At 43.3% G+C, this 27598-nt stretch overlaps 2 protein-coding genes across 6 annotated transcripts in view; one reads left to right on the top strand and one right to left on the bottom strand.

Annotated features, from left to right (window-relative positions):
* Positions 1-27598, bottom strand: part of LOC138853837 (zinc finger protein 84-like) — a 161267-nt gene that overhangs the window by 20590 nt on the left and 113079 nt on the right. The window lies entirely within an intron of this gene.
* Positions 1-27598, top strand: part of LOC128695778 (sulfotransferase 1E1-like) — a 200534-nt gene that overhangs the window by 165433 nt on the left and 7503 nt on the right. For 3 of the 4 annotated variants that reach the window (XM_070093141.1, XM_070093140.1, XM_070093139.1), the window contains exons 7-8: positions 13877-14013; positions 14847-14988. The exons of the other annotated variant lie outside the window; for it this stretch is intronic. In XM_070093141.1, coding sequence (XP_069949242.1) covers positions 13877-14013; positions 14847-14988 — 279 coding nt within the window. The remainder of the gene's footprint in view (positions 1-13876; positions 14014-14846; positions 14989-27598) is intronic. 4 annotated transcript variants of the gene reach the window in all.

Raw genomic sequence — 27598 nt, 5'->3', positions numbered from 1 at the left:
GTGGAAATCCGCCATTGTTCTCCCTTTCCGCAAACCAGGCACTACGGGACATGAAACCTCCCACTATCGTCCCATTGCTCTTACCAGTGCAGTTTGCAAAGTAATGGAACGTCTAGTAAATAGACGTTTAGTGTGGTATTTAGAGACACACAACAGTCTCTCCACTCGTCAATATGGCTTTCGTAAGGGACGTTCTACCATAGACCCCTTACTGCGCTTGGATACGTATGTTCGTAATGCCTTTGCAAATAACCACTCAGTTATTGCCATATTTTTTGACCTTGAGAAGGCATATGACACAACTTGGAGGTATAATATTTTAGCCCAAGCCCACTCCTTAGGCCTTCGAGGCAATCTACCATCCTTCCTTAAGAACTTTTTAACTGACAGGCATTTCCGTGTTCGGGTTAATAATGTGCTCTCCCCGGACTTTATCCAAGCTGAAGGTGTCCCCCAGGGATGTGTTCTGAGCACAACACTTTTTCTCCTTGCTATTAATGATTTGGCCTCTAGTCTTCCATCAAATATTTGGTCATCACTCTATGTTGATGACTTCGCTATTGCCTGTGCAGGCGCTGACTGTCACCTCCTTACAGTTTCTCTCCAGCATGCAGTCGACCGTGTTTCCAATTGGGCCACCACACATGGGTTTAAATTTTCCAGCACTAAAACCCACCAAATCACTTTCACTAGACGCTCTGTCATCTCCGATCATCCTTTGTACCTCTATGGCTCACGTATCCCTGAACGTGATACAGTCAAGTTTCTGGGCCTCCTCTTTGATCGTAGGTTATCCTGGAAACCTCACATTACCTCTCTGAAGGCAACTTGTCACAGCCGGCTGAACCTTCTTAAAACCCTTGCTCATCTTTCGTGGGGAGCTGATCGTCGAACCCTCCTTCACCTACATTCCACCCTTATTTTATCGAAACTTGATTATGGTGACCAGATCTATTCAGCGGCATCTCCTGCTACTCTCTCTAGCCTTAACCCCATTCATCACCAAGGATTACGTTTATGCCTTGGTGCTTTTCGCTCTTCCCCTGTCGAAAGCCTCTATGCAGAAGCGAACGTTCCATCCTTATCCGATCGCCGTGATGCCCATTGCCTGCGCTACTATCTACGCTCTCATGATCTCCGCAATCCTTCCATTTATAGAATGGTCACTGATATTAGTAGACATTCTTTATTTGTTCGCCGCCCCTGCTTACTCCGTCCCTTCTCTCTTCGCCTTCATTCGCTCTTGTCTTCTCTTCAACTACCACCTTTCTATGTACATGTAGCATCTCACTTTTCCCTACCCCCCTGGGAAGTTCCAGCTGTTCGAGTCTGTTCTTTCTCCCTCCCTTGCTCGAAAGCCCAACTGTCTACGGTCGCTTCCCGCTCTCTTTTTCTTGACCACTTTCACTCTCATTCTCATGCCATTGCTGTGTACACAGATGGCTCTAAGTCTTCTGACGGCGTAGGATTCGCAGCAGTGTTTCCGGACAGCATCGTACAAGGGCATTTACTATCTTCAGCTAGTATTTTTACTGCTGAATTATATGCCATCCTTACAGCGCTTATCCGTATTGCATCTATGCCTGTGTCATCATTTGTGGTTGTCTCAGACTCCCTTAGTGCTTTACAGGCTATAAAAAAATTTGATACACCTCACCCCTTAGTCCTCCGTATCCAACTTTGGCTACGCCGCATCTTTACTAAGCATAAAGATATTGTTTTTTGTTGGGTCCCTGGTCATGTTGACGTACAGGGCAATGAACAGGCAGACACTGCTGCGCGGTCAGCAGTACATGACCTACCAGTTTCTTATAGAGGTATTCCATGTACGGACTATTTTGCTGTAATATCTTCCCACCTTCACACCCGTTGGCAACAACGTTGGTCTACTATGCTCGGCAACAAACTTCAGTCTATTAAACCGAGTATAGGTTACTGGCCGTCTTCTTATCACCAGTGTCGAGGTTGGGAGACTACTCTCTCCCGTCTTCGCATTGGCCATACTCGTCTTACTCATGGATATCTCATGGAGAGGCGTCTTGCTCCTCTCTGTGAGAATTGCCAAGCTCCATTATCAGTCAGCCACATTCTGTTGGACTGCCCACTTTATCAACGAGCACGCAGAATTTACCTCTGTCGTCGTCTTCGCCCCGCTGCTCTCTCTTTACCTTCCCTTCTCGCTGATGGACCCACCTTTCATCCGGACTCTCTCATTGACTTTTTGACAACGACTGACTTACTTCACAAATTCTGATACTTTCAGCCCTTTCTACTTGAATCTCTTGCTACCCTCTACCCCCGTACTATCCCCTGCCCCGCTGTTTTCTGTAACCTGCTGATCATCCCCCCTCCCTTCTGCCATCCAATTCCCTTGCTTCCTTCCCTACCCTGCAGCGCTGTATAGCCCTTGTGGCTTAGCGCTTCTTTTTGATTATAATAATAATCTGACTCCCCCACCACAGACTGGCTTAGGTGGCTTGGCTTAATTTGCAAACTCGGGTCAACCCCTTGGGAGTGATGCAAATAAGCAGATAAACACTAATACACAGAGACTGACCAGTGAATAATGCAGAGGCTGGTAGACGCTAGCTCGGGTAGTGGTAGGTCGGCCTACTGGCCACACAAAATGTCTGTCTTCAGCTGAGAGAATTTATCTCCATGCATCAGCGTAATTATCAATTTTACGCCCACACCGCTGGCACCAATTTGTCGTGGGGGTTCGAAAGAAGATATGATGGTTGAAGATAAACACACTTGTGGATGGTAACACTATATATTGTCAGACTGTGGTAAGGGAAGGGCCCAGCCTGCCTGTAGCTGCCTGGTAGGTCTCCGCGTTGACTGAGAGCGAGGTAGCGCATCCCACTCACTCATGCCGCATCCCGTGACATCATACAGTCACTACGCCTAGTAGGGATCATCTATATAAAACGCATGGATGGTACTATGATACTCAGCTAAGCTATACAACACATGTAAGGGGGGATCAGCAACTATGCTGACAAATAGGCCACAAATTCGGAGCTTTAATTAAAAAATAGTTGGAGTTTTTTTTTCTCATTATGCACTGCGTGCTGCAGGATTTTTTTTATATGGTGCACACTGACCTCACATGTGGGCCTACCAGCTTTCTCCTGCTTGATTTGAAGCCACTAGAATTTATGAGTATATATACATCAAACACGGTGTATATATATGACCAAAACAGTCAAAGGGTTAATTACATTTCAATTAATTTAAATGAGGAAAATTGACTCTGCAAATGAGCAAATCCAGTTGCGAGCAAGGCCATGGAATGGATTAAACTCGCAAGTATAGGTTCCATTGTACATTGTATCCCATCTGCCTTTTACTCTCACTTTAGCTACAACTAAAAAGTGATCTCATATATTTATGGCCCCCCTATAAGCATGTATATCCTGAAGTCTACCTGACAATCTTTTTTTCTGCCAATATGTAGTCCCAAAAACTACTGTTATTATGCCCTATATCATATCTTGTGTACTTATTTAGCATCTTTTTCTTAAAATATGTATTACTTATAACCAAACCCCTTTCTATATAAAGTTCAGTCAAATACCCCCCATCATCATTTACACCTGGCACCCCAAACTTACCTACCACACCCTCTCTAAATATTTCTCCTACTTTAGCATTTAGATCCCCTACCACAATTACTCTCACTTGATTCAAAAGTTCCTAGGAACACACTTGCTTAACATCTCCCAAAATGTCAATCTCAATCTCAATCTCTCAATATTTCTCAATATCTCTCAATATCTATCTATCTATCTATCTATCTCTCTCTCTCTCTCTCTCTCTCTCTCTCTCTCTCTATCTCTCTATATCTCTACATCTCTATCTCTATCTCTCTATCTCTATCTCTATCTCTATCTATATCTCTATCTATATCTCTATCTATATCTCTCTCTATCTCTCTCTCTATCTCTCTCTCTATCTCTCTCTCTATCTCTCTCTATCTCTCTATCTCTCTCTCTATCTCTCTCTATCTCTCTCTATCTCTCTATCTCTCTCTATCTCTCTCTATCTCTCTCTATCTCTCTCTATCTCTCTCTCTCTCTCTCTCTCTCTCTCTCTCTCTCTCTCTCTCTCTCTCTCTCTCTCTATCTCTCTCTCTATCTCTCTATCTCTCTCTCTATCTATCTCTCTCTCTCTCTCTCTCTCTCTCTCTCTCTCTCTCTCTCTCTCTCTCTCTCTCTCTCTCTCTCTCTCTCTCTCTCTCTCTCTCTCTTCTCCAGGGGCATACACACTTATTATGACCCACTTTTCAAATCCGACCCTTATTTTAATCCTCATAATCCTTAAATTTATACATTTATATTCCCTCTTCTCTTTCCATAATTGATCCTTCAACATTATTGCTACCCCTTCCTTAGCTTTAACCGTTTCAGGGTTTCGGACGTACTAGTACGGCTTACGCACCAGGGTTTTTGACATACTAGTACGCCTAAATTCTAGCACCCTCAAATCTAGTGAGAGAAAGCTGGTAGGCCTACATATGAAAGAATGGGTCTATGTGGTCAGTGTGCACAGTATAAAAAAAATCCTGCAGCACACAGTGCGTAATAAGAAAAAAAACTTTGTGTTTTTGGATCAAAACAGCGACTTTGCACTGTATTTTTGTATGGTATTTATTGTTGTATTCTAGTTTTCCTGGTCTCATTTTATAGAATGGAAGACATATTACAGAAATTGAGATGATTTTGACTGGTTTTACAATGAAAAGTACCTTGAAATTGAGCTCAAAGTAGCAGAAATGTTCGATTTTTAGCAAAGTTCAAAAGTAAACAAATCATGCTACGCGTCCAATACACGTCAACTGGTGAGTCTAATATTCTTTCACGGTGTGCCGATATTATTTATACCATTTCTACACTAATGCAGTAGTCTGCATAACAGTAAATCTTCTATTTTTTGTGAGAATAAAAATTCAAAGTGGAAAGCAAAAGAATTTAAGAGGGGCGTGGGGACGTGACTAATGAACAGAGGAAATGTTATTTTAGTGCCAGGAATGTCTTGTTTATTCTGGACCCTATTTGGAAATTGGCATCTTTTGAAATTTGTGTGAAATTGGCAAAATTGCTAAATTCTGACCACTGTATTGGATAGTTGAAATCAGTAAATGGGTGGCTTCTTGTACTCATTTGATAGAAAAAATGGAGTTCTAGCGAAATAGTTATGATTTTTGTCAAATAGTACACTGGAATTGGCAGAAAATAGGGCTCAAAGTGGGCAAAATCGCCGATGCGTAAACATCGTCAAGACCGCTAACTTCACGAGAGCATAATTCCGTAAGTTTTCCATCAAATTTCATACTTTTGGTGTCATTATGATCGGGAAAAGATTGTCTATCTTTTCATAAGAAAAAATAATTTTTTTTTCAAATTTGGCGACCCTGAGAACAAGTCTTGGAGAAGGCCTGGCGACCCTGAAAGGGTTAACTCTCTCAAATACTCCTGACTTTGTTTCATTTATTTCTCTCCACTGAAACTTACCTATACCCCCATCAAGTTGTTTTGCTTAGAGACAGGACGTCCAACTTCCTTTCATTCATAACATCAGCAATCATTTCTTTCTTATCATCTGCACTACATCCACATACATTCAAACATCCCAGTTTTATAATTATTATTATAATCAAAAAGAAACGCTAAGCCACAAGGGCTATACAGCGCTGCAGGGTAGGGAAGGAAGCGAGGGTATTGGATGGCAGAAGGGAGGAGGGATGATCAGCAGGTTACAGAAAACAGCGGGGCAGGGGATAGTACGGGGGTAGAGGGTAGCAAGAGATTGAAGTAGAAAGGGCTGAAGGTATCAGAATTTGTGAAGTAAGTCAGTTGTTGTCAAAAAGTCAATGAGAGAGTCCGGATGAAAGGTGGGTCCATCAGCGAGAAGGGAAGGTAAAGAGAGAGCAGCGGAGCGAAGACGACGACAGAGGTAAATTCTGCGTGCTCGTTGATAAAGTGGGCAGTCCAAAAGAATGTGGCTGACTGATAATGGAGCTTGGCAATTCTCACAGAGAGGAGCAAGACGCCTCTCCATGAGATATCCATGAGTAAGACGAGTATGGCCAATGCGAAGACGGGAGAGAGTAGTCTCCCAACCTCGACACTGGTGATAAGAAGACGGCCAGTAACCTATACTCGGTTTAATAGATTGAAGTTTGTTGCCGAGCATAGTAGACCAAAGTTGTTGCCAACGGGTGTGAAGGTGGGAAGATATTGCAGCAAAATAGTCCGTAAATGGAATACAGTGGACCCCCGCATAGCGACCTTAATCCGTGCAAGAGGGCTGGCTGTTATGCGAAATGTTCGCTATGCGAATGAATTTTCCCCATAAGAAATAATGGAAATCAAATTAATCCGTGCAAGACACCCAAAAGTATGAAAAAAAAATTTTTACCACATGAAATATACATTTTCCTACACACAAAGAGAAGGATACATGCACAATAATAGAGTAGTACATGCTCAATATATATTGTGCATGTACTACTCTACTAAATGAAGAATAAATGACACTTACCTTTACTGAAGATGCAGCAATGACTGATGAGACACTGTGTCCTGGGAGTGCCTTTTCCTCCTGAGTACTGTAGGTCCTGTTTGGCATTTTCTTCCAGAACAGGCCTTATCACACTGTGTATGCCACTACAATTCTTAAATCTCTCAAACCAACCTTTGCTGGCTCTAAATTCACCAATATGAGCACTAGTTCCAGGCATTTTCCCTGTTCACCTGGGTGTTAGTCAACTGGTGTGGGTTGCATCCTGGGAGACAAGATTAAGGACTCCAATGGAAATAAGTTAGACAGTCTTCGATGACACTGACTTTCTTGGGTTATCCTGGGTAGCTAACCCTCTGGGGTTAATTGTTTCTTGGTATTCTCAATAAGCCACACCAACAACTGTGGTACAGCAGCAGCAGCAGCTGACGGTGGTACAGCAGCAACAGACGATGCTACAGCAGCAACAGACGATGCTACAGCAGCAGCAGACGATGCTACAGCAGCAACTGACGATGTTACAGCAGCAGCAGACGATGCTACAGCAGCAGCAGCAGCAGACGATGCTACAGCAGCAGCAGACGATGCTACAGCAGCAGCAGACGATGCTACAGCAGCAGCAGACGATGCTACAGCAGCAGCAGACGGTACTACAGCAGCAGCAGCAGCTGACGGTGGTACAGCAGCAGCAGCTGACAGTGCAGCAGCAGCTGACGGTGGTACAGCAGCAGCAGCAGCTGTACCACCAATAGTAGCAATGGTTGATTGTGGTTTATTATACAACCTGGCCAGCTCGGAGACACGCACTCCACTTTCATACTTATCAATGATCTTTTTCTTCATCTCCATAGTAATTCTCACCCTTATTGCTGTAGGGTTGGCACTAGAAGCTTTCTTGGGGCCCATGCTCACTTATTTTCCAGAAAAAAATCACCAAAAACACTGTAATAATACAAAATGTTCCGATTGTATCCTTGGATGTTACCGCGGAGGCTGGCTGGTAAACAATGCCACCCGCGGAACATGTGAGCGTGGCTCAGGCCGCACATTGGACGCGTCTCGGACGAAGGCCGCTGAGCGGGTTTTTGTCCACTATGCGGGGCAAAATTTTAGCAAACAAAGCGTCCGCTATGCGGATTGTCCGCTATGCAAGGCGTCCGTTATGCGGGGGTCCACTGTACCTCTATAAGAAACTGGTAGGTCATGTACTGCTGACCGCGCAGCAGTGTCTGCCTGTTCATTGCCCTGTACGTCAACATGACCAGGGACCCAACAGAAAACAATATCTTTATGCTTGGTAAAGATGCGGCGTAGCCAAAGTTGGATACGGAGGACTAAGGGGTGAGGTGTATCAAATTTTTGTATAGCCTGTAAAGCACTAAGGGAGTCTGAGACAACCACAAATGCTGACACAGGCATAGATGCAACACAGATAAGTGCTGTAAGGATGGCATATAATTCAGCAGTAAAAATACTAGCCGAAGATAGTAAATGCCCTTGTACGACGCTGTCTGGAAACACTGCTGCGAATCCTACGCCGTCAGAAGACTTAGAGCCATCTGTGTACACAGCAATGGCATGAGAATGAGAGTGAAAGTGGTCAAGAAAAAGAGAGCGGGAAGCGACCATAGACAGTTGGGCTTTCAAGCAAGGGAGGGAGAAAGAACAGACTCGAACAGCTGGAACTTCCCAGGGGGGTAGGGAAAAGTGAGATGCTACATGTACATAGAAAGGTGGTAGTTCAAGAGAAGACAAGAGCGAATGAAGGCGAAGAGAGAAGGGACGGAGTAAACAGGGGCGGCGAACAAATAAAGAATGTCTACTAATATCAGTGACCATTCTATAAATGGAAGGATTGCGGAGATCATGAGAGCGTACATAGTAGCGCAGGCAATGGGCATCACGGCGATCGGATAAGGATGGAACGTTCGCTTCTGCATAGAGGCTCTCGACAGGGGAACAGCGAAAAGCACCAAGGCATAAACGTAATCCTTGGTGATGAATGGGGTTAAGGGTAGAGAGAGTAGCAGGAGATGCCGCTGAATAGATCTGGTCACCATAATCAAGTTTCGATAAAATAAGGGTGGAATGTAGGCGAAGGAGGGTTCGACGATCAGCTCCCCATGAAAGATGAGCAAGGGTTTTAAGAAGGTTCAGCCGGCTGTGACAAGTTGCCTTCAGAAAGGTAATGTGAGGTTTCTAGGATAACCTACGATCAAAGAGGAGGCCCAGAAACTTGACTGTATCACGTTCAGGGATACGGGAGCCATAGAGGTACAAAGGATGATCGGAGATGACAGAGCATCTAGTGAAAGTAATTTGGTGGGTTTTAGTGCTGGAAAGTTTAAACCCACGTGTGGTGGCCCAATTGGAAACACGGTCGACTGCATGTTGGAGAGAAACTGTAATGAGGTGACAGTCAGCGCCTGCACAGGCAATAGCGAAGTCATCAACATAGAGTGATGACCAAATATTTGATGGAAGACTAGAGGCCAAATCATTAATAGCAAGGAGAAAAAGTGTTGTGCTCAGAACACATCCCTGGGGGACACCTTCAGCTTAGATAAAGTCCGGGGAGAGCACATTATTAATCCGAACACGGAAATGCCTGTCAGTTAAAAAGTTCTTAAGGAAGGATGGTAGATTGCCTCGAAGGCCTAAGGAGTGGGCTTGGGCTAAAATATTATACCTCCAAGTTGTGTCATATGCCTTCTCAAGGTCAAAAAATATGGCAATAACTGAGTGGTTATTCGCAAAGGCATTACGAACATACGTATCCAAGCGTAGTAAGGGGTCTATGGTAGAACGTCCCTTACGAAAGCCATATTGACAAGTGGAGAGACTGTTGTGTGTCTCTAAATACCACACTAAACGTCTATTTACTAGGCGTTCCATTACTTTGCAAACTGCACTGGTAAGAGCAATGGGACGATAGTGGGAGGTTTCATGTCCCGTAGTGCCTGGTTTGCGGAAAGGGAGAACAATGGCGGATTTCCACAGCTGTGGAAGAACTCCTTGTGACCAAATAAGATTGTAAAGGCGTAATAGGACTGCAAGGGCTGACTGATGTAAATGTTGTAGCATACGAATATGAATGTCGTCGGGCCCAGCTGCCGATGATCGACAAGCTGAGAGTATTGCCTCCAGTTCTTGAAGTGTAAAAGGCACATTATACTGTTCTTCTCTGAGAGAAGAAAAGTCCAAGGGTGCTAACTCTCTGGCAGACTTTGAGGAAAGAAATGAGGGGCATAGATGGAGTCCCTGAGAAATACGGACCAGATGATTGCCAATTTCATTGGCAACATCTAGTGGGTTTGCTATATCAACACCGGCAACCTGCAGAACAGGAGCCGGGTCAGGAGAATATTTACCACTCAGTTTTCGTACTTTTTTCCAGACTGCACTCATAGAGGAAGCAGAGGTGATGGTGGAGACATAATCTCGCCAGCAAGTGCGTTTAGTGTCACGGATAACACGGCGAGCGATCGCACGCTTCTGTTTAAAATCAAGGAGTCTCTCTGTGGTTCTATTGTACCGGTACCTGCCCCATGCAGCGCGTTTCAAACGTACTGCACAAGCACAAGCAGGAGACCACCAAGGCACGCATTTCTGAGAATGCCTGCCCGAAGTTTGGGGTATAGAATGAGAAGCTGTAGTGAAAATGGAGGACGAGAAGAGGTGTAAAAGCTCATCGATGGAGGACGAAGAAGGAACCTCTTTAAAAACAGTTAGGTGTGAGTAAAGGTTCCAATTTGCCCGATTAAATTGCCAGTGTGGGGTGCGAAGAGGTGGCGAATATGAAGGGGAAGTAAGAATGATTGGGAAATGATCACTCATGTAAGTCCGGGAGAACAGACCAAGTGAAGTCTAATGCGGCGGAGGAAGAGCAGACTGAGAGATCGATGCAAGAGTGAGTATGAGTCCGAGGATCAAAATGGGTGTGAGTACCTGTATTTAAAACATGGAGGGGGTGGGTGGCAAGAAAAGCCTCTAACTGAATTCCACGGGAATCACAGTGAGACCCCCCCCAGAGGAAATGGTGGGCATTAAAATCACCAAGTAACAGAATCGGTGGCGGTAATGACAAAACAAGGAAGGCAATATCCGGAACAGATAATGCCCAAGAAGGAGAGAGATATAAAGAACAGAGCGTATACCACCTATGTAAGTGGATACGGGCTGCTGTGTAATGCAGCGAAGTATGAACAAATAGCTGATGGTACGGAATATCAGTGCGTAGAAGAAGGGCACTTTCATTAAAGGTCCCATCAGGAAAAGGATCTGAAGAATACAATAAATTATAGCCTGAGATGGGAGAAATAACAGCAGAGTGTAATTTTGGTTCCTGTAAGCAAACACCAACAGGGGCAAACTGGGAGAGTAACATCTGAAGCTCACCCCGATTACCCCTGAGGCCGCGTATATTCCATTGTAAATAGGCCATGATTGGCAATGATAAAGATACTTGAAATCCGCAGGTAAGGGTTCCTACGGACTAGAGGGGTTAGAAAAGTCCACATGCGGAGGCAGTGGAAAACGTTCAAGCAGTGAAGGAACGGTGTGCTGTGAAGAAAGGAGTTGCGCAGATGGAGCAGAGGAGAGAGAAAGAGCGGAAGGTGGATCAGTGTCCATTGATGGTTTGGTCTCTGCAATATATTCAGAGATTGCTTCAAATGTTTCTGAATTCAGAGACGTCGTATGGGAGACAATATTGGAAATGGTAGGGGGAGGATGAGTAAAGATTGGAACTGTATTGGACTGTACCAAGGTAGGGGAAGGCGAAAGCGTGGAGGGAACTGGAGAAGAGTGGCAGGGGACAGAAGAGGCAGGAACCTGGGAGGTGGCAGAAGAGGAAGAAACTTGGGAGGGAACAGGGGAGGAAGGTACATTACGAGGAGGAGGGTGAACCTCTACACTTGTAACTGAGCCAGTGAGAGGGGGAGAACCAGGGACAGAGACAGGGAGGGTAAAATGAGGAGGTGGAAGATGGGTAGGAGGTGTTAACGGACCTTTTTTTGACTTTTGAGAAGTAGAGGGACGATTGGGAGGAGGTGTCGTACGAGGTCTCGTCGATACTGAGGCTTGTGAGAGAGAACTCGAAGAAGCGAGATCAGACTGAAGCGTTGAAGTAGGGACGTCTGAGCCGAGGACAGCAAAAGGATTAGATACAGGAGTGACTATGGGAGAGGTAACCACAGAGGTGGGTGTAGAAGATGGGATACCAGAAGTGGGGGGACGTTTTGAAACACGGGAATAAGAAACACGTGGGAGTCTCCCTTGGAGGCGGAGATGAGAAACTGCCATGGCATAAGGGAGACCTTCTGTCTCTTTGAGGTAATGGATTTCCCGCTCGTTTAAATAGACTTGACAATGGCGAGAGTACGAAGGGTGAGCCTCATGACAGTTAAGGCAAGAGGGAGATCGATTGCAAGACGTATTAGAATGGTCATCGGCACCACAGACTGGGCATTCAGCGATAGATCTGCAATATTTCGCTGGATGGCCAAATCGCCAGCAATTTCTACACTGTTGTGGTGTAGGGATCACCTTTCGAACTTGTAACCGATGTCCTGCTATATAAACTGAGGATGGGAGTTCTCGGCTGTCAAAAGTTAAACGAGCCACATTGCTAGGGTATCGTCTCCGCCCGCGGGCAGGAAGAACGTGAGTGTCTACCTTGACGATTGGGAGATCTTGGAGTTCCAGCTGTTCAAGAATGTCAGTGCCACATGTCTGGAAATTTGTTGAACTATGGTATGGGGCAGAATGACGGTACCACTACAAGAATTGAGGGAATGATGTTTTTCAAGAGTGACAGGAACAGTATCGATATGGGAAAGACGAGAGAGCTCATGAGCCTGGGTAGCATTCTGTACGGTAATGATGCGCGTACCGCTCTTAAGAGCATGAAAAGAAATATCTTTACCAACATGGCGTAGGAGTGCCTTGCCAATACTGTGATCAGAAAGATAGGCAGTAGAGGAAGTCGGTCGTAAAGTGAAGAATTTAGTCCATTGTTCAGTCTGAAACTGAGCGTGGAAAGGTAGTGAAGGACGTGTCGATCGTTTCTGAGAAGAACGAGAAGGTGGAGAAGTATCATCAGCAGGTAATTGTCGTTGGCATTTAGGCGTGGGACCAGAGTTGGTCCGACGTGGAACGGGTCGGCGATTTGAAAATTGCCGCACCGTAGAGGGAGAGGCCGGAAGCATAGTCAGAGGAGAGCGAAGGTCCGATAAATCGAAGGAGTCAGTCGAGGCCTCAGTACCTGAAGTGGGTGAGGAAACAGCACCGGCAATAGGTACAGAGGCATGAGGAGTGTCTGAAGAGTGGTCCAAAGACAAGGCAGGGTCAGAACAGGGTGTGGTATCAAGAAGGGGCCCGGGGGTAGTAGGTTCATGGACTAGGGCTGCCATGGTTAGGTTACTTCTTTCTTTTTGTTTTTAAGAAAAAAAAAGAAAGAAGAAAAGAAAATAAAAATAAAAAAAAGAATAAAAAAAGGGGGGACTAGGGAGGGATAGTTCCTAGGAGGAATGAAAGGGCCAGAAATCTCCCTCCGCGCCCAAGAGGACCTCAGCACCGCAAGTAGCGCAGATGCAGCATGGAACCCGTGCCATACCCTACCCATCATGCTAGTAAACTAACAATCCGGGATAGCAACCTCACATCTGCCGAGCTACCTCAGTGGACAAAAGAGAGGGCGGCCGGATATCCGCCACAAAGCATACCTCCTTCGGCCACCACCCCCGGAATCCGAAAGGTGGCTTCCAGAGATACACCCGTCGCCCGAAAGCCAAAGCTACTCCGGGATACCCAAAGCTACTCCGGGATACAGGAGAGGGATCGGGACATCCCCAGGCGATCCAGATTCCACGGCAAACTACGCCACCGCCAAGAACCTCAACGGAATGGGATAGACCCCGGTATCCTTTCCCCTACCTAGGAACTAGCGTGCCTGTGGGAGCAATCCCAAAGGCCAAAAAGAGGAAGGGCAAAAGGGAGGGGTGGGGAGGAGGAGGAGGAAAGGAAAAAGGGGAGGATGGGATAGGGGAGGGGAGATTGGGGGGTAATTAGGTTCGGTCTGAGGAAGAAGACCGACAGGTCTAATTCCTCAGACCAAGAGCCTCTTCACCACGCCAAGGAGCCCCCCTTGAAGAGGCCAGTTTTATAATGCTTTTCTTGATTTATATCTTCAAGTAATGTTTATTGTTTCATTGACTGATTTTATTTTTGTTTCAGTGTTGTATTAAGTGGTTATTCTTATTTTAGTGTTGTATTAAGCGGTTGTTCTTGTTTCAGTGTTATGTGGTTGTTCTTGTTTTAGTGTTGTATTCAGTGGTTGTTCTTGTTTCAGTGTTATACAGCCCCTTCTTTGATCATGTGTTGGGTTACTGGAAGCTAAGAAAAAATCCAAATATCTTCTTTGTGAGCTACGAAGAATTACATCAAGACCCAGTTACCACGATCAGGAAGTTAGCTGAGTTTCTTGAGGTAAGTGATAGAAGGCAGCAAGGATGATGGCAGTGCAACAGAAGGCAGCAAGGATGATGGCAGTGTGACAGAAGGCAACAAGGATGATGTTGGTGTGATAGAAGGCAGCGAGGATGATGGTAGTGTGATAGAAGACAGCTAAGATAATGACAGTGGTGTGACAGAAGGCAGCAAGGATGATAGTAATGTAATAGAAGGCAACAAGGATGATGGATTGTGATAGAAGGCAACAAGGATAATGAATTGTGATAGAAGGCAGTGAAGATAATGGTGGTGTGACAGAAGGCAACAAAGATGAGGGTAGTGTGATAGAAGGCAGTGAGGATGATGGTGTTGGTGTGATAGAAGGCAGGGAGGGAGGATGATAGACACTGCAGGTATGATAGGCACTAGTAGTGCAGTGTGATACTCTATCAGACTTCGACTCCACCATAAATGTTGCTGACAAGACAGTTCTTCAGTGCAGTGTGTCAGCAAGCTGCTGACAACACAGTTTTTCAGTGCAGTGTGTGTCAGCAAGCTGCTGACAACACAATGCTTCAGTGCAGTGCGTGTCAGCAAGCTGCTGACAACACAATGCTTCAGTGCAGTGTGTGTCAGCAAGCTGCTGGTAACACAGTGCTTCAGTGCAGTGTCAGCAAGCTGCTGGCAACACTGTTTATGGGGAGTGGGTTGTCTTGTTGCCCATGAGAAACTCTTGTTCCAGTGGATTTAAACTACCAACCCCTTCCTTGGAGTAAACCTGAATACCCCGCACCCCATCCCCAGGCACCGTGTGACCCCTGTGGATGTAGGACTTCCTAGTGAATAAAATAATTGTAATTCCTTCTCAGGTTGATGCGACTGAGGACGATGTGAATTATGTAGCAGCTTGTACCTCCTTCTCCTCAATGTTGACAAACCCCAGTGTTAACTACGACCACTGGAAGGACCTCGGGTTTGCCTATAAGGATAAGGGAAGATTTCTACGTAAAGGTAATTATGTGAGCTAGATCATTATGACATGTAAGTTATGTGAGGTAAATCATAATGAAATGAGAGTTATGTGAGCTAGATCATTATGACATTTGAGTTATGTGAGCTAGCTCATTATGAAATGTGACAGTTATGTGAGCTAGATCATTATAAGAACGTAAGAAAGAAAGAACACTGCAGCAGGCCTACTGGCCCATGCGCAGCAAGTCCAAGTCTCCTACCGGCTTAAGCCAATGACCCAACCTAGTCAGGTCCAGTTACATCCACATAAGGAAGGAGCACAGCATCAGACCTACTAGCACAAGCTAGTCAGGTCCAACTCATACCCACTCATGTATTTATCTAACCTAATTTTAAAACTACACAATGTTTTAGCTTCTATGACGGTACTTGGGAGTTTGTTCCACTCTTCCACAACTCTGTTACCAAACCAGTGCTTTCCTATATCCTTCCTAACTCTGAATTTTTCCAACTTAAAACCATTGCTGTGAGTCCTGTCTTGGCTAGATATTTTTAGCATGCTATTTACATTCCCTTTATTTATTCTTGCTTTCCATATATACACCTCAATCATATCTCCCCTAATTCTACGCTTTTCTAGAGTGTAGATTCAGGGCCATCAGTCTGTTCTCACAGGGAAGATTTCTGGTACATGGGATAAACTTTGTTATCCTCCTCTGTATGTTTTCCAGTGCATTTATATCTATTCTATAATATGGTGACCAAAACTGTGCAGCGTAATCTAAATGAGTCTATCCAAAGATATACATATAGAGTCGAAGAACAACCTGAGGACTCATATTTATGCTTCTTGATATGAAGCCAAGGATTCTGTTCACTTTATTGCAAACACTTATGCACTGTTGTCTTGGTTTTACATTACTGCTGACCGGACCTTCAAAATCCTTTTCACAATCAGAAATATTAACCCTTTCAGGGTTGGTGCCGTACTAGTACGGCCTGCATGCCAGGGTTGGTGCCGTACTAGTACGCATAAATTCTAGCACCTTCAAATCTAGCGAGAGAAAGCTGGTAGGCCTACATATGAAAGAATGGGTCTATGTGGTCGGTGTGCGTGGTATAAAAAACATCCTGCAGCACACAGTGCATAATGAGAAAAAAAAATCCGACCATGTTTTTGGTTTAAAACAACGACTTTGAAGTGTATTTTCGTATGTTATTTATGGTTGTATTCTAGTTTTCCTGTTCTCATTTTATAGAATGGAAGACGTATTATGGAAATTGAGATGATTTTGACTGATTTCACAATGAAAAGTACCTTCAAATTGAGATCAAAGTAGCAGAAATGTTCGATTTTTACCAAAGTTCAAAAGTAAACAAATTCAAACTTTATTCTCTATAAGTATTACAATGCTGAGTTTACAGAATTTGGATATTGTGTGGTTTACATGTAGTAAAATAATAATTACAGAGTGTACCACTAGAACGCCTAGCATGGCTAGGCATTTCGGGCAGACTTATATTAAATCTTAGGTTTAAAATGTTACAAAATTATGAGATAAGTTGGTATTATGGCTAAGTGACTAAATACTAGTTGTGAGTTTAGCAATGTGAATGCTTTTGTTTTGGCACTATACGTAGTTTCAGTATTGGAGTATCACAGGCCAACTTATGACTAGTTAAGATTCATTATTTTGAGATTGAGATTGATATTTCTGTTTATGGTCAAATGGGTGAGTGAGTGTAAGTGTGAACCACCAGGTGGTATTCGTATTATTAGTTGACAGGGTGTATCAGGGAGATAAGATGTTTTCTGATGGTAGTTTTGAAGGTGATGAATGTGTCTGCAGTTTTGGAATTTTCAGGTAGGGTGTTCCAGATTTTAGGACCTTTGACATACATTGAATTTTTGTAAAGGTTTAGTCGAACACGGGGAATGTCATAGAGATGTTTGTGTCTGGTGTTGTGCCTGTGGGTTCTGTCACAACTATCAAGAAAGTGTTTTAGGTCAAGGTTAATATTGGAATTTAAGGTCCTGTAGATGTAGATTGCACAGTAGTAAGTGTGGATGTACTGAACAGGGAGTAAGTTTAGATCTATGAAGAGTGGGGAGGGTGTTTCCAGGGATGGGATTTAGTGATTATTCTTACTGCAGCTTTTTGTTGGGTTATTATTGGCTTTAGGTGTGTTGCTGCAGTTGAACCCCAAGCACAGATAGCATAGGTGAGGTATGGATATATAAGTGAATTGTATAGTGTGAGAAGGGCAGTTTGCGGCACGTAGTATCGTATCTTGGAGAGGATCCCAACCGTTTTGGATACTTTTTTGGTTATGTGTTGGATATGGGTGCTGAAGTTCAGGTTGTTGTTGAGATATAGGCCTAGGAATTTGCCCTCATTATGCCTGGTAATTAGAGTGTTGTCGATCTTAATGTTAATTTGCGCATCTCCTGCTCTGCTACCAAACATAATGTAGTAGGTTTTGTCAACGTTAAGCGTAAGTTTATTGGCTGTCATCCAAGTCGATATTTTGATCAGCTCCTCATTAACCCTTTGACTGTTTTCGACGTATAGATAGGTCTTACGAGCCAATGTTTCTGACGTATATATACTCAATAATTCTAGCGGCTTCAAATCAAGTGGGAGAAAGCTGGTAGGCCCACATGTGAGAGAATGGGTCTGTGTGGTCAGTGTGCACCACATAAAAAAAATCCTGCAGCACACATTGCGTAATGAGAAAAAAAAACCTGATCGTTTTTTGGGAATAAAACGCCGACTTTGAGGTGTATTTTCGTATAGTATTTATCACTGTATTCTCGTTTTCATGGTCTTAGTTGATAAAATGGAAAACATATTACAGAAATGAGATGATTTTCATTACTTTTACGATGAAAACGACCTTGAAACTGAGCTCAAAGTAGCGGAAATGTTCGATTTTTACCAATGTTCAAGAGTAAATAAATCACACCACACGTCCAATACACGTCAACTGGGGAGTCTAATATTCTTTCACTAGTGCACTGATATTATTTATACCATTTTTACAATAATGCAGTCGTCTGCATAACAGTAAATTTTGTATTTTTTTGTATGAATAAAAAATCAAAATAGAAAGCAATAATAATATAAGAGGGGCCTAGAGATGTGACTAATGAACAGAGCATATGTTATTTTAGTGCCACGAATGTCTACCTTGTTTATTCTGGACCCTATTTTGAAATTGGCATCTTTTTTATTTTGCGTGAAATTGGCCAAATTGCCAATTTCTGACCACCATATTGGGTAGTCCAAATTAGTAAATGGGAGGTTTCTTGTGCTCAGCTGATAGATAAAATGGAGTTCTAAAGAAATAGCTATGAGTTTGGTCAACTGGAACAATGGAATTGGCTGAAAATTGGGCTCAAAGTCGGCGAAATCGCCGATACTCATATGTCGCCGAGACCGCTAACTTCACAGGAGCATAATTCCACGAGTTTTCGACCAAATTTCGAACTTTTGGTGTCATTACCATCGGGAAAAGATTCTCTATCATTTCATAAGAAAAAATAATTTTTTTTTTTTCAAAAATTGAGCGACATAGAATGACAGTTTCAGAGAGGGGCCTGAAACAGTCAAAGGGTTAACAATGGTGTTGAGGGTTGCAAGATTAGGGTGAGAGATGACATAAGTCGTGTCGTCAGCAAAGAGAATGGGGTTCAGGTGTCGAGATACGTTTGGAAGATCATTGATGTATATGAGGAAGAGCAGGGGACCAAGGACACTTCCCTGCGGAACTCCAGTATCAAGTGGGTGTGTTGTTGATGCTGTGTCTTTAATGGTGACATACTGATACCTATTAGTAAGGTAATATTTGGAATATGCAAGCGCATGGCCTCTTATACCATAATGGTCAAGTTTGTGGAGTAGGATGCCGTGGTCTACTGTGTCAAAAGCTTTTCTTAGGTCAATAAAAATTCCTAGTGGATATTCCTTATTTTCCAATGCTGTGTAAAGCAGATCTAGCATTTTTATAATTGCATCGTTAGTGTTTTTATTTTTCCTGAATCCAAATTGGCAGGGGTTGAGTATGTTTTGTGACGTTATAAATGAATATAGTCTCCTGTGCATGAGTTTCTCAAAGATTTTGGATAGCAATGGTAAGTTTGATATTGACCTATAGTTGTTTAAATCTGTAGGGTCACCACCTTTATGTATTTGTGTAACCCTTGCCGTCTTGAGTAGTTTCGGGAAGGTGCTAGCTTCTAGTGACTTGTTAAAAAGCAATGAGATAGTATGCGAGAGGACATGGGCCACTCTCTTGTACAATAATGGTGGGACATGAGACAGATTCCCTGAGTTATTTTTAAGTGACTTTATAATCTCGGTGACTTCCATGGGCTCAGTTGGAGCAGAATAGAAGGAATTTGGGAAATTCCCATCTAGGTAGTCCCCGGCATGGGCATTGGTATGTGGGATTTTATTGGCGAGATTAGAACCTATGGTTGAGAAGAAGTCGTTTATCTTGTTAGCTGTGTCGGTGGGTTGCAGTGGTGTTTCATGCTAAGCGTCCAATACACGTCAACTGGTGAGTCTAATATTCTTTCACAAGTGTGCCGATATTATTTATACCATTTCTACACTAATGCAGTAGTCTGCATAACAGTAAATCTCCTATTTTTTTTTTTTTTTTTGAGAATAAAAATTCAAAATGGAAAGCAAAAGAATGCAAGAGGGGCATGGGGATGTGACTAATGAACAGAGGAAATGTTATTTTAGTGCCAGGAATGTCTTTCTTCTTTATTCTGGACCCTATTTGGAAATTGGCATCTTTTTGAAATTTGTGTGAAATTTGCAAAATTGCTAAATTCTGACCACTGTATTGGATAGTTGAAATCGGTAAATGAGTGGTTTCTTGTACTCATTCGATAGAAAAAATGGAGTTCTAGCAAAATAGTTATGACTTTTGTCAACTAGTGCACTGGAATTGGCCGAAAATAGGGCTCAAAGTGCGCAAAATCGCCGATGCATAAACATTGTCGAGACCGCTAACTTCGTGAGAGCATAATCCTCTAAGTTTTCCATCAAATTTCATACTGTTGGTGTCATTATGATCGGGAAAAGATTCTCTATCTTTTCATAATTTTTTTTTTTTTTTTTTTTTTTTTTGAAATTTGGGGGACCCTGAGAGCAAGTCTCTGAGAGGGCCTGTGGACCCTGAAAGGGTTAAAGCACCGCAGAGCGATTATTATTTATTGTTGTTATTATTATTACCGTCAACATACCTTGTTCACTGAGTTTAACTCTTTGACTGTTTTGGCCATATATATGTCTTATGGGCCAGTGTTTCACACATATATATTGTGGAAAATTTTTAATTTTCCGAAACTATAGCGCCTAATAGGTGTTTTATGTGCCGATATGAGTCAAAAATGTATTTGAAAATAGAGTAGAACCAAGAGTTCCCTTTGCGCATGCGCGGATATGCCGGGGCAATGGCGGGTTTGTTTTGAAGGTGGAGAGGAAGCAGGGAAAGCATGGAACCACGAAATTGGCATTCACGGCGGCCTAAGGATTAATATAGGCCTCATTTCGTAATAGGAAGTGTCGTAACTGTTCCTGGTGGAGAGTGAGGGATCGTGATTTACGGGACCACGGTAATAGAGTGGTAAAGTGAGTAAATAAGGGCAGGACCGTGGGTGACTGACGCGTCGTCCTGGACTGTGTCCCGGGGAAAATTACCCTTGGTTTAATCATCACTCATCGGTCTCAGATCTTAATGGAGTGATCTCTAATGTGTATAATAAGTATGAGCCATTAAATCGTCTTGTGAATTGTAATGTAATTAATGATAATAACGCTAAGTTAAGAGAATGCGTGAAGTGAAATAAGTCGTTTTGCTCCGAGTGAACACGTTAGACCTCGTTGTTCCCGAGACAAGGAAAGTGAAGCTCCTTGAGTCACGACTTTTAAAGCGAGACAAACCAACAGATACCTCGTCCTGCTGGATTGAGAACCGTGTCGGTGTAGCAGGACATCGAAAATGAGACGGTAAATGGAGGAAATAAGGAGTATCAATCGCCCACAGTTAAGTAACCCTTCTAGTTATAACAAACGTATGCTGGCCAGTGGTGTTATGTTGTAATTAGATAGGTTATGAGTGGTCCAGCTACATCAAGTGACCACCAGAGAACATCTGGTAAGTGGTGGGATTATGTACAAATGTTTTCCTTGATGGATGTATCCAGGTGTATCCTACCCCCCCCCCCTTCATTCAGCTAAACTAATATAATCTATACAGTCCACAATTAATTAGTAGCACCGTACTTGTGGGTGCTATCCAATCCATACTGGTCTCGGATAGATATGGATAAGATTGTGAGGTCGAGGGGACCACTTGCCGCGACCAGGGGTGGTTAAGTTTTCTCACATGTCTACACGGGGTGACTACGGTAAACAATATGATTGTCTCCCAATGAGATTACTGGTATGTATATAATGTTGAGGTACATACAGGTAAGCACCCTAGAAAATTTTCTATATCTGCCCGTTGGTCCTTCGAAAACCGGATGCAATCAGTGAAAAAATTAATTGAATTAATTACTTAATAATTAAGTGACTGATTGAAGGAAGTGGGTGTAGGGTGCACGAGTTTAATCGATCGTGTGATGGATGATAATTAGCCCAATAAATTGCTAGCACATGGGTGACTAGGATTTATACAAGAGTAAAGTGCAAGAATTACTCTTATAAGGCGTCTACTTAAGTAGTATAATGGGTGATTATTAATTCCCTAACCATGGCTGGGTCTGAGGAAGTTAGTGCGACTGGCAAGTCCATGGATGCCAAAGCAAAGAAAGCGTCACTACAAGCTCGGAAGGGTCATGTTACTAAATCATACAAGAAGTGTATGGAGTTAATGAGACAAGAAACGGTAAACCCTGATGAATTAAAGCTACACCTAGATGCCTTAGGAAATAGACATGAGTCATATAGATTGTGGTTTAAAGACTATGAAAAAGAGCTGCTAGAGAATTGTGCAGATGATGCTGAAAGGGAGCGGCTGCTGGATCAACATTATGAAGTGGAGGACAACATTGTGTCCTGCAAAACTAAGGCTTTGGAGAAGGTAAAGGGTGTAAACAATGTTGTTGGTCAGCCTAGTAAGGAAAGTCAGAGGCGTCTACCAAAACTCCCAGAATTATGTATGCCTGTGTTTAATCCGGGAGAACACTGGGAGGAGTTTTGGTCTATCTTTAAAGCAGTCGTACATGATAGGAGTGATCTTGCAAGTGTTACCAAATTATGCTATTTAAAGGGACAAGTAAGGGGAGATGCGCATGTTCTCATACAAGCATTCCCAAATGTAGATGACTCCTATAGTGAGGCAGTTGACTTGTTGGAGGTCACTTACGGTAACTTGGAGCAAAGTAGGCTGGACCTAGTAGCTAATTTGGCTAATTTGAAGACTCCAGATCACAACCGCAACAGCTTACAGCAATTTAGGATCAAACTAGAAAGCACTCTTAAGACCTTGAGTAATAAATATGATCTGGAGGGAGCAGAGTGGTTGTTGAGTGCCTTGATTCAGAATAAATTGAACCACAAGACCATAGAGTGGTTATCTAACAGATATCACAAGGGTTACTTCAGGTTGGAAGAAATAAGAGTGGGACTGCAAGAGCTAATTGTCCAACTGCAGACCAGCCAACCCATTACCTCTAGGAATACCACGGCTACAGACCCCAGTGCACCTGCCAAGTTCCACAAAGGGAAACCTTATCCTAATATCAATAATCCTAAGCCACCTACTACACGGGGTTACGTAGGCACGTATCAAGTGACAGGTGCCAGTTATAGTGGTTCTCCACCTCCAAGCAAGAGGAGGAAGTACCACAATAAGGGTAGCCCAGTTGATAAGAGGTCAGGCAAAGAAAGGAGAGATTGTATCTTCTGCAACGGTACTCATTTCTCTAAGAACTGTAATGCCTATAATTCATGGGATGTTAAAGTGGAAAGATTGGAAGAGCTTGCTAGATGTATCAGGTGTCTAGGAAATCATAATGTAAGGGATTGCCGTGCTAACTTGCACTATTGTTATCAGTGTAACAAGGGAAGACACCACATAGCTATGTGTAAGGGCAGATCTAATCGCAATGATGGTAACAATAGTACTGATAGTGATAATAACCCGGACACAACAGTAGCCCACGTAAAGATTGCAGCTAACGTCGGTAATGATGGCCTAGCTGAGGTAGCTTTGCCTGTGTTGGATGTGGTGATTAATGATAAACGGCGTAAATCCAAAACTGTAACAGCATTACTGGATCAGGGATCACAACGTACCTTCATAAAACGTAACTGCCTTAATGGGATGAAGGTACAAATGGGAGATCCTGCTATACTCAAGCTATCTGGCTTTCTCTCGAATAAGAAGGCCCAGTCATACGACACTGTTTATGTAACTGTCCGGCTGGGCAATGAGAGAAAACGTATTAATGCCGTAATTGTGGATAGGCTCCCAGAGAAAATATCTACAATAGGGCTTGGTAACGCTACTGAAAGGCTTTCGAGTAAGGTAAATTTGGCACCTTCTGGTATAAATAATGATTCTGTGGGGCCAATAGATATTTTGATAGGTAGTGACCATTATGCCACCTTTGTAAAGGGTATGACAAAGAAATGCGGAGTCACCCTTCTAAGGACCGCAGGAGGTCACGTGATGTATGGCAGGCTTCCTCGTACCGATAATGAATGACTGGAGGAAGCCATAAATACAGTTACGGTGTGTCTTACTCATGAAGTATCACCCCAGTGTAAATATACTTCAATAGAGGATGAAGTTGAACCTGTGTATAAATTATGGGAATTGGACAGCATAGGGATCAATGTAAATGAAGAAAGTCCAGATGATTCCTTTACTCAAGAACAATACCAGAAGGATGTTAAATTTGAATCTGGACAATACTGGGTGAGACTTCCGTGGAAGCTGAACCATCCAGACCTACCAACTAATTACCGGATGGCGTATGGACAATTAAAGGCTCAGCTCCACGAATTGAGCAAGACACCAGAACTGTTGACTGCTTACGATGATATAATTAATGAACAGTTAAATAATAAATTCATAGAGGAGGTACCTCCCGAGCAAACCCAGATTTATGGTCACTATTTGCCACACCACGGAGTGAAGAAGGATTCTAAGACCACTCCTCTGAGGATTGTGTTTAATTGTAGTGCCAGGAGTAATAAAAGTGTACCTAGTTTGAATGACTGTTTGATGACAGGTCCGTCGTTGACGGAAAAACTGGGAGACATACTATTAAACTTCAGGGTTAAGAATTATGCCTTTACGGCAGACATAAGTAAAGCTTTCCTGAGAGTGGGTCTGCAGGAGGCTGACCGGGATTGCACTAGGTTCTTATGGCCCGAGAATCCTAGTGACCCACTTAGTCCCCTGAAGACTTTTCACTTCAGGAGTGTATTGTTTGGTGCTACCTCCAGTCCGTTCCTACTCCAGGCAACGATAAATGCACACCTTAAGCGTACGGGTGGTCCACTGAGTGGAGTAATGGGTAAACAATTTTATGTGGACAATTTCCTGGGGGTGACGTCTACTGAAGAGGAACTAATGAGCATATACGCAGGGGCTAATGAAATAATGCAAGGTGCAAATATGCCCCTGAGGGAATGGAACAGTAATTCGTCCAGTTTAAGAGTTCAAATAAATAAAGACAACCCTGGAGTTGAAGTGTCCAAATATAGTAATGTGCTGGGACTGACTTGGGACACAGAGGGAGACTTGTTATCGTTAAAGTCTAATGACTACAGCATGCCCAATAAATTAACCAAGAGAGTCTTGCTTGCAGAAGTTTCAAAATGCTTCGATCCACTAGGCTTAGTGTCTCCACTTACCATAAGAGGAAAATTGTTGATACAAGAAGCATGGAAGCTTAAGTGTGCTTGGGATGAAACCCTACCTGAGGAATTTGTTGAAAGGTGGGAAGAACTAATAGGGGAATATGTAAAATTACCAATGTTGAAGTTCCCCCGTAATGTGGCCAGTCAAGATGGAGAAAATGTACTCCACATTTTTTGCGATGCTTCGAAATTAGCATATGGAGCAGTCGCTTACCTTCAATGTAATAGTGCCATTTCTCTTGTTATGTCTAAGGCTAAGGTGGCTCCAATCAAATCACGCACCTTACCTCAGTTGGAATTAACGGCCATTTATGTAGGTGTCAAATTAGCCAATTATATAAGAAATAAATTGCGAGAGATAAATATCAGCGACACCATAATTTGGTCTGATAACGAGGTATCCTTACAATGGATTCGTAATGGTAACAGTAAGATTGTGTATGTACAAAACAGAGTCGCTGAAATCAATCAAATGCAGGAGAAATATAACAGTTTGGGTCAGCATATGTTAACCTTTAATCACATTCCTGGTGACGAGAACCCAGCTGACTTCTTGTCTCGAGGCTTGACTTATGAAAAATTTGTGAGTGCTTTATCGTGGTTTAAAGGGCCAAGTTGGCTGGTGGACAAAATTAACTGGCCGGTGCAAAAGGCACATATTGCTCCTGTCGAAATTACGGTGAGCACCGCTCCGGTCAGTAGTCCCTCCTTAGCCATTGATATGAACAGGTATTCTTCCTTACCTAAGCTGATTAGTGTGACCAGGTTAGTGTTTAAATTTATAAGTAAGATGAATATCTCACAAAATTTTCCCCATCCCCTGAAATACTGGCTACAGAGGGTACAAGAAGAAACCTACAGGGATGAGATTAAATTCATGATGGACGGAAAAATTGTGAAAGGCTCAATAATAGAAAAGCTGGGGCTGTATTTAGAGGATGATGTAATTAGGTGCAGAGGCAGGTTACAAAATGCTGAATTGGGGGAATATGCTAAGCACCCTATCTTGCTGCCCAAAACTCATCACCTGACAACCTTGATTGTCTTTAATGCCCATAATAACGTGATGCACGGTGGGGTACAGGATACCTTAAACTGTATTCGGGAAACCTTCTGGATTCCACAAGGACGGCAAAGTGTAAAAGGGGTTATCAAGTCGTGTGTAATATGTCGCCGGGTGGATGCCAGAACCTACATGTACCCAGGTCCTCCACCATTGCCCAAGGAACGCGTGCAGTTGGTAAAACCATTTGATGTGACCGGAGTGGACTATAGTGGGCCAATCATTTTGACAGGTACTTCAGATGGTGTCCCCTTGAAGGTGTATGTATGTCTATTTACTTGTACAGCTACTAGGGCTGTTCATCTAGAAGTGGCTCAGGACTTGTCTGCAGAACAGTTCATACAGCTGTTCCGGAAATTTGCAGCTAGACGATCCTGTCCAAGATTGATGATCTCAGATAATGCCACCAATTTTGTAGCGGGTGCTCAACACTTGATGAAATTAAATAAGAGTGATGATGTACAGTCTTTGTTGACCCAGCGAGGGTGTGTCTGGAAATTTATTACTCCCAGAGCCCCTTGGCAGGGAGGACTGTACGAAAGAATGATAGGTACAGTGAAAAGATGTCTTCGTAAGGTGCTACACAGGAAGAGAATTGATTTGGAGGAGTTCCGGGCAGTGTTGGTGGAGGCAGAGAATCGAGTGAACAGTCGCCCTCTGTCATACATGAGCGACACTCCTGACGCGGAGGTACTGACTCCCTCTCACCTAATATGTGGACAAAGGTTAGAAGCTGCACCTATCTATAGAGATAATCCCGAGGGAAGTGATGAGGATTACAATAACGTGACTGTGTTGAGTGACAAGTTCAAGATGTTAAATAAGGTAATTATTCATTGGTCTGATGTGTGGCGTAAAGAATATCTTCTTACACTACGTGAACACTTTTATGGTGCGCCAGAGGCAGTAAACCGACAGAACATTCAACCAGGTGACATTGTGTTAATTGATACTGAACAACATCGAACATTGTGGCCTCTGGGCAAGGTAGTTACATTATACCCAGATGCACAAGGTGTTGTCAGAAACGTCAAAGTGTTGTGTCGTGGTCAGGAAAGTTTGCGTACCATTAATAAATTAATTCCCTTAGAATTAAATGGTGTTCAATCCAGTGCAGATGGAAACCTAAGGGAAAGTGACACGAGTGATATTGAAGACACTGACCGGGTAATGCAAGAAGAAACTGTAGTAAGACCCACTAGGAAAACAGCAGCGCAATCTAGAGAGGGCTGGAATCGTCTCCTGGAGGAAGACGCAATTTAATTCGTCTAACAACGACTTCCGCCTGGCCGCAGTGTGGAAAATTTTTAATTTTCCGAAACTATAGCGCCTAATAGGTGTTTTATGTGCCGATATGAGTCAAAAATGTATTTGAAAATAGAGTAGAACCAAGAGTTCCCTTTGCGCATGCGCGGATATGCTGGGGCAATGGCGGGTTTGTTTTGAAGGTGGAGAGGAAGCAGGGAAAGCATGGAACCACGAAATTGGCATTCATGGCGGCCTAAGGATTAATATAGGCCTCATTTCGTAATAGGAAGTGTCGTAACTGTTCCTGGTGGAGAGTGAGGGATCGTGATTTACGGGACCACGGTAATAGAGTGGTAAAGTGAGTAAATAAGGGCAGGACCGTGGGTGACTGACGCGTCGTCCTGGACTGTGTCCCGGGGAAAATTACCCTTGGTTTAATCAT

This window comes from Cherax quadricarinatus, chromosome 41 (assembly GCF_038502225.1).
Source record: "Cherax quadricarinatus isolate ZL_2023a chromosome 41, ASM3850222v1, whole genome shotgun sequence".
Taxonomy (NCBI): domain Eukaryota; kingdom Metazoa; phylum Arthropoda; class Malacostraca; order Decapoda; family Parastacidae; genus Cherax; species Cherax quadricarinatus.
Note: the sequence above shows the minus strand (reverse complement) of the source record. Positions and strands in the feature narration are given on the sequence as shown.